Below are 7698 nucleotides of genomic sequence, written 5' to 3'. Positions count from 1 at the left end.
ATTTGGACGTTGGAGAAACAGAAGACTTAGGAGATTTAGTGTTCAGTCAAAATAAACCATTATAGCATGCGCTTGAAGACACGCTGAATGGGAGCCAGCACGTATTGTCTGAATTGTTGCAGGAAGGGGGGTCTTTCTTCATCACTGTAGGAGAAATTGTGACTGACGTTGGTGTCGCCAGGGAAGGTCCTGCTGCAGATTATTAGGAGAAACTGCCTGAGTCTGCTTTCACCTCATCAGTGCTCACTGGTTGACCAAATAATTTTACATTTTTACCTGGTTCCCCAGCCCTGATTCTGAACCTCAGTCATATTTTAGGGTTAAAAATGAAACACTAATTATTTCTGCTGTCTTAAACTACCGTGGATTATTTTTTGGTACATTTCTGGCTCTGGTAGAACATCTCACTGTAATATTAAACGAAAGGTTAATGTGAAAGTTTGTCTTAAGTAAATCAGGAAACCTGTCCTTCCTCCCTCTGGCTCGTCTATTAAAATCACACATATTTAGGAAACATAGTCGTAGTTTTTTTTATTTATATATATATTTATATATATATATATTTATATTTGTATATGTATATATATATTTATATTTGTATATGTATATATATATGTATATATATGTGTGTATATATATATGTATATATGTATGTATGTATATATATATGTATATATATATGTATGTATGTATATATATGTATGTATGTATATATATATATATATATATATGTATGTATATATATATATATATATATATATATAAAGCCCATAGCTTCTAGGATTGGCTGCAGACCCCTGCAACTCTGCGTAGCACAAGTGGCTATAGAAAATGAATGGATAGATTAATAAGTAGGCCTTAGTTGACTTATCATAACACCACAGCACTTATATTAAAGATAAAAATACGACATTTATAATTCCTGCTTTAGAGCTGCCATTTTCCTTTTGAAATACCATGTAACCTCAAAGCTCCCAATGAATGTGTTGAGGAACATGCCAATTGAGTATACAAAAGGTGCTGTACCACAGAGCTGACCTTGGCAAAGCAAGAGCTGTCTTGCTGCAACTTCTACAAAAGATGCAATTCACTATTAACATTGTCACACTCATCAATACGATTCTGAGGCAGAAGAATGACTCTGTGATAATTAAGTTTTGTCTGTTTTGAGGGGAATATTACAGACAAAGCTCATTGTTTGTTTTTAAAGGAAGGATGGTAAACGTAACACTGCACTGTATGTTAGCAGCCCAAGAGAAATAGACTTTTGAGTCCCATTGTTTTATACAAAACACTGTCCTTACGCCAGGAGTACTTACTCTGTATAATATAAGCAGAGGATAACATCACTCTCAGTAATTAGGAAAGGCTAAATAGTTTTAAATGGTACTAACTGTTTTAAGAAAAGACTCTAATCCCCTTAGCAGCGTGTGGGCAAAGGATTATCAAACAGCTGTCGATCTTTATTTAGTGCAAAATGCACATATCCATTAAGTATTCAGTAAGGCAGGAAATACTTCCACTTAATTGCAAATAAATTTCAGGGTTAAATTTGTGGTGTCCTACTTGAGTTCGCAATGAAATCACGCTAAATCGATGACACGGTGTCCGAACGATTTCCATAAACTGTACATAATGCATAAGTATGAAACATTTCATCAACGCTAATTATTAATAAAATGGAAAATGTTCATTTTCAGACAACTGATTGAACCTGTATATCAACACATGTTCTTTAATCAATGGGAGATTGCGGATTGATTGTGACCAGCGTGTGGTAGCCTATTTAAAAGTAATAATAATAATAATAATGATTAATAATTTAATTAAATTTAATAATTATTTTCGTATAAGGAAACTTCCGCAAAGCCTGTTACCCTTACAGAATGATTCAGGAATGGAAACATAATTGTTCCATAGAGGCCTATGCGTGATATTTAGTTTAATCAAATCTCAAATTGAGTGTTAATTGAATGTGGCTTTTTAAAAAATTCCCTTTCTGTATTTGGAGACTTTAAAGTGTTATTCTTATGTTTACTGAGTAGGGCTATATTTTATATTTATGTAGCCCATGCAAACCAACTGAACACGGTAGGTATATTAAATGAAAATAGTTAAAATGCATACCATAACACTGTGTTTAATATTGTTTTGCTAATGTGACATATGACAGTTGCTTTGTTAGTAAAATTATTTTAGTGGCAAATATTATGTCGGTATGTCATTTTACACTTTGTTGCCGTACTACAAATCTTGCAGCTGTGAATTTGTACTGAAATTATAATCCCGAGCCGCCCCCAACCCCCCGCGCTTTTTTAATGTCCAAGAGCATGACATCTGGATGAGGAACAGATTATTTAAGACTGATATAAGGATGTTCATTTAACTCTGCTCATAGTTATAAGAAATTATAGGGTGGAGTTTAAAAAGAGCTCAGTGGGAGAGCTCGCTGCTCTGAGGGCTGAGAGCGTCTGACGTGCCAGTAGGGGGCGTCACATGGACAAGAGGTCTCCTCCGAAGGGTCCCTTTATAAAGCCCACAAGATAACGTCTCTGCTACGGTTCAGGTCAAAGACGCGTATAATCAGAAGTCGAAATAAATACCAGTCAACAGACGTCAATGCGGTTTCTCGATTCGTCATCAGAAGGAATGGAAGACCGTCCTTCGCCTTCCGGAGGTTTCCTTCGCAGCCCCGGACACGCATCTAGAATCCATAGTATTGAAGCCATTCTGGGGTTTAAGGATGAGAACATTTTTCATCAGCCGATCTCATCAAATGTCCCGGCAAGATTCACGAAAGACACTGAGCGCAGGAGGAAATGTAAGGTGGCCCCCCCTCTTAAGGGTCATGAGTCCGAAGGCTTTCAAAGTAAGTTTAGAGATTAATAAATAAAAGGGAATAGCATTGCTCTGGGTCATTCATTTTACACTTAAAGACGGGGAATAACGTGGAATCTTATTTGATTTCGAATTTTAACGTATTTCAGAAGACTAACATTTCTTTCAATGGCGGAAAACGTGCTTGGTATAATCCAGTTTCAGCAACTAGTTGAAATATGACCATACCGTTTATTGCATAGCATATACAGTCTTTAATATATTTCCTGTCCGTGTTTTCTAAAGTTGTTTAATTGTGTATATTCCAGGTGCGTGTTGTGCAAGCAGTTCTGGAGCAAGTCCCGATTTACCTGAAAGGGAATGCAAATTTTCCGGAGATGATAACCCAAAGAAGAAACACAGACGCAACAGAACCACATTTACTACTTTTCAACTTCACGAACTCGAGAGAGCCTTTGAGAAGTCGCACTACCCCGACATATACAGCCGGGAGGAGCTTGCGCTCAAGGTCAACCTGCCGGAGGTCCGTGTTCAGGTGCGTTTCTTAAAAGCTTCGCTTCCCACTATGCTGTAGATTTGAATCGTATTTTTTTATTTTGGTATCTTAGTCTGTATTTCTAAGGAAAGTATAGAGAAAGTAAAAAAGTAAATGAACGAATTTAATATCATGATATAATGTTATATCAGATGGGGATGATTCTCTTTGATACCTGGGATAGTTTTCATGCCCCCGCAACTCTGTCAAGGATAAGGAAAAAAATGCATTTTTTAGATAGTGTGGGCTACTTCTGAACTCATTATCACATGTAGCACCTACGGAATACACGTAAGAGCAAACACCAGACCTGTTTTCGTGAATTTTCAGTGTTAATACTCTTGTCTGATTTATGTGGATCATGGATCCCTGTAACAAAATAGCATCAGTACAGAACATGGGCGTCGTATTTTAAGCCAAGATCCGAATATTTTAACTCAATGCTAATCTTCCTTCAAAACAAACTAGTGAAGCCCCAGGTAAACTTTACTAAATTAGTCAAGCCCTGATCTTTTCAATAGCTAGAAACTCCCCTGATAACAGAATATTATCTATCAAACAACAGCAACTAAGTATCGGATGGCGCATTAAAAAAATCGTTTTTAACGTCTGTTCATGAGTACGGAGTTGAGTAATGATAACATGAATTGTTTTTTTTTCTAATATCATTTTAATAGATAATAAAAACTCATTTTATGACACAAAGTAGACTTCGGAAAATTTCGTTTTTTTCTGTAATGGGAATCTGAAGCTTGAATTTGATCTCAGTGTAGCCGTGTATTGATTATTTGAAAGGCGCCCGCAGCTCAGGGTTATCTGCTGTTCAAAAATAACCCTCTGCACAGTTTTGTTAGCCCATATGTTATTCAGAATAAATAAGGAAACTACACAAAAGTACTAGGTGTCTTTCATATGCTAGGACTAAAATTAATCTACTGTTTTTTTCCATTTTGATGAAACTATTTCAAACTTTTGTAACTGGTTGAGTTCCATTAAATATCCACTTTGGTTTATTTCCATGTGGTCTCAAAGATAGTTACCACGAAAATCCATCCTTGCACATCTGCTTATCCAGATCATTGCGACTGGAAATTGATACAGATGACAGCAGTAAATGCTGAAAATCTGTAAGATAATAATAATTTTAAAAACTCTTACTTTATATGAGGACATACTTACTGTATTGAATAAAATACTTATTCTGATATTTATATTATATATCAGTATTATAATAGCATACAGTGTCCAAGTTAAAATTATACAGCAGTTGTAATATGAATTTGCTGAAACAAGTGCAGTAAATGTAATTATCACTTGAATTATTGTGCACAATAATAACATATATATATATATATATATATGTATACATATGTATATATATATATATATATATATATATGTATACATATGTATATATATATATATATATATATGTATACATATGTATATATATATATATATATATATATATATATATATATGTATACATATGTATATACATATATACTACATGGTAACTTAGTAACTGAGTTAGTACCTTGTAAGCAATTATAACTACAGATAAGTTTAAATGACAATATAGTTGTGAGGTTTACCCACTGACCTTGCACTGAATCAATGGATGATTGAGTGAATTGATTGATGGATGCTATGATTAATTAATGGATGCCATTATTTACATTTTTGTATAAAAATGACAAACTATGGTAGTTCATTACAAGTCATGAACTTTTTTTCCTTTCGCATTTTGAAAATATCAACAACATTCTGAAAATTATGTGTAAAAGCATATGCAAGTATATCGGTTTACCAAAAAATTGTCTTTGTATATTGAAATACACTGATACGGGATATCTTCATGCTCTAACTGCTTACATATGCCTTGTTTAACATTATTTATTAGTGGCATCCACTGTATTTCAGGGGTTTTGCTGACAGATGTTTATATATTGCGCTACAACATGTGTGAAGAGCGTTGTGACAGACTTAATAGGAAACCGTGATTGCAGGTGTGGTTTCAGAACCGAAGAGCCAAGTGGAGAAGGCAGGAGAAACTGGACGTTAGCTCCATGCGCTTTCCAGACTCTCCCATGCTGACCTTCAGCAGATCTCCGCAGCCGCCTCTTAGCTCTCCGGCCCTGCAGCTGGAACCTTGGCTCAGCCCTGGCGTCTCCACCTCCACCACCCTGCAGTCCCTTTCAAACTTCATCACGCCACCCCACGGGCTGCCCAACAATTACCCCCCACCTCCTTTCTTAAATTCTTCTTCTGTCGGACACAGTTTATCACATATAGGTACCGTGTGCCTGCCTCCCTCCTACCAATGTGCAGGATTTATGGACAAGTTTTCCATGGAGGAGCCAGATCCCCGCAATTCCAGCATTGCCTCACTGAGGATGAAGGCAAAGGAGCACATTCAGTCAATAGGAAAGACGTGGTAGCATCATGCAGGCATCCTGCTGTGACTGGCCACTACTGATAGCTGACTGTAAACAGAACCTCTACATCAATGTTTCCCAACCCTGTCTTTGGGGTCCCCAGACAGTCTGGAGTTCCCTGAGGACCGAGGACAGTCTGTTGGTCCCCAAGGACCGAGGACAGCCCGGAGGTCCACGAGGACCGAGGATAGCCTGGAATTCCCCGAGGACCGAGGACAGCCTGGAATTCCCCGAGGATCGAGAACAGCCCGGAGGTCCACGAGGAGCGAGGATAGTCTGGAGGTCCCTGAGGACCGAGTTCGGAAACACTGTTCAACATTGTTAAATTTGATCTTAATGGATTATTTTTGTGGGCTGAAATATTTTGTATGGAAAAAATGTTCTTTTGTAGAAAGAAAATGTTCTGAGAAATAATATTTATATACTGTATATGATGTATATTAAATTGGAGCTTTGTCACACACAAGTTTTGTTGTTTGGTGTACATAATAGCATTCATTTTAAACAAGGTGGAATGATGGAAAAATAAGAATTCCATAAAGGTCTGAGTGGAATGGCGTGTATCAGTATTACTGTACACAATATAGCCATTGTGTTATCAGACACTGTGTTATTTTCATATTACATCCCATAGGTGGAATAAGGTGAACAACCTTAAATTAATTACGCTGTGGGTCCTTTGAATAACTAATGCGCCTGTATGCAAAAATAGAATTTCACACAAGTTTTTAGACTAACATCACCTGTTTTGGTAACATTGTGTATAATTATTTTGTAAACACACAATAATAGGTTGCCATTAAAAACATTATTGAAATGACTGTCCTCACTTTCTAACAAACAACATTTTCTTGGCATTTACCCGTTTTCTCAATCTACGCATGGCTGTATCTGATTTACTGACAATCTTTGTCAGATATAAGACTCCAAATCTTAGGTTTTTACTTAACTTCTGTACTTCAGACTCAGAATCAACTAATTTTACCAATGACACGCCATAAAACATCCTACTTACACAGATACACAGATAACAAGCTTCTGCTTTATTGATAAAGTAAACCTTATGTAATAATAATCCATTAGTCTTCCAATTGCTTATCTAGAATAGGATATAACCAAAAGTATAGCACAAGTATAGCACATAATCGTGCAAACAAAGAAATAGTGCAGATTTGTAGTGGATTAGATGTTAAGAACCTGCATTAGTGTTACAGGACATGAACACAAAGGACACATGTATTAGATACGTTAGAGCTAGAGGTTATTAAGCTGGATGGTTGCCCAGGTGAACGGAGCTTGTCTTGATTGCTGTTATGTGATTAATTAATCATTAACAATTAGTAAGTTAGCAATACTGAAATGAAATCTGGTACATCATCTCTTAATACAACAGTGTATTGGTATTAGTTTGTGATGAATCATTACATTCTCAAATAACATATTGTGTTAACCATAGTACAAAACTGCACATGTACTTCAGCTTTCAATTAGGAAACTCAATAGGATGTAAGCTTTGCATAGACTGAGCTTGGCAACCAGTGCATTATCAATCAAGAGGATTAGACTGTACCATTCAACTGTAGTGTGTATCTCAGGGAACGCAGGAAATCTCTATTCTAGGACATGACATCACCAGTGTATTCCAAACTCCCTTATTCATAATGAGTGTCTCTCTCTCTGTCATTGCCATTCCTTTTGGTTGGTAAGTTTCCATTAAAATGACAAGGTAAAGTATACAGACTGCATAAATATCCATAAGATATCCTATACATATTTAAATAAATTGTAAATCAGAGTAAGAATCATGATCAATTTTATTTGATTAGCATATGGAATCTTGGTACATTTTGTGTGGCACAGAAGTAACGAAAACACAACATAAAATAT

At 36.1% G+C, this 7698-nt stretch overlaps 1 protein-coding gene across 1 annotated transcript; it reads left to right on the top strand.

The window, feature by feature from the left end:
* Nucleotides 1–2550: 2550 nt before the first annotated feature.
* rx3 (retinal homeobox gene 3) lies at nucleotides 2551–6495 on the top strand. Its single transcript, XM_023828733.2, has 3 exons — nucleotides 2551–2869; nucleotides 3147–3373; nucleotides 5383–6495. Exons 1-3 carry the CDS (start codon nucleotides 2620–2622, stop codon nucleotides 5812–5814), a joined length of 909 nt encoding a protein of 302 aa, XP_023684501.1. The 5' UTR covers nucleotides 2551–2619; the 3' UTR covers nucleotides 5815–6495.
* Nucleotides 6496–7698: the final 1203 nt, after the last annotated feature.

The sequence above is a fragment of the Paramormyrops kingsleyae genome, chromosome 7 (genome assembly GCF_048594095.1).
Source record: "Paramormyrops kingsleyae isolate MSU_618 chromosome 7, PKINGS_0.4, whole genome shotgun sequence".
Lineage (NCBI taxonomy): Eukaryota > Metazoa > Chordata > Actinopteri > Osteoglossiformes > Mormyridae > Paramormyrops > Paramormyrops kingsleyae.
The sequence above is the reverse complement of the archived record's forward strand: the minus strand, read 5'-3'. Positions and strand labels throughout refer to the sequence as shown.

What these genes read in the sequence shown, in the direction of transcription:
- rx3 (XM_023828733.2), top strand. Translation starts at nt 2,620, where the DNA reads ATGCGGTTTCTCGATTCGTCATCAGAAGGAATGGAAGACCGTCCTTCG. An exon ending in TGAGTCCGAAGGCTTTCAAA is followed by an intron (nt 2,870 to 3,146) that starts GTAAGTTTAGAG and finishes TGTATATTCCAG; the next exon opens with GTGCGTGTTGTGCAAGCAGT. An exon ending in TGCCGGAGGTCCGTGTTCAG is followed by an intron (nt 3,374 to 5,382) that starts GTGCGTTTCTTA and finishes CCGTGATTGCAG; the next exon opens with GTGTGGTTTCAGAACCGAAG.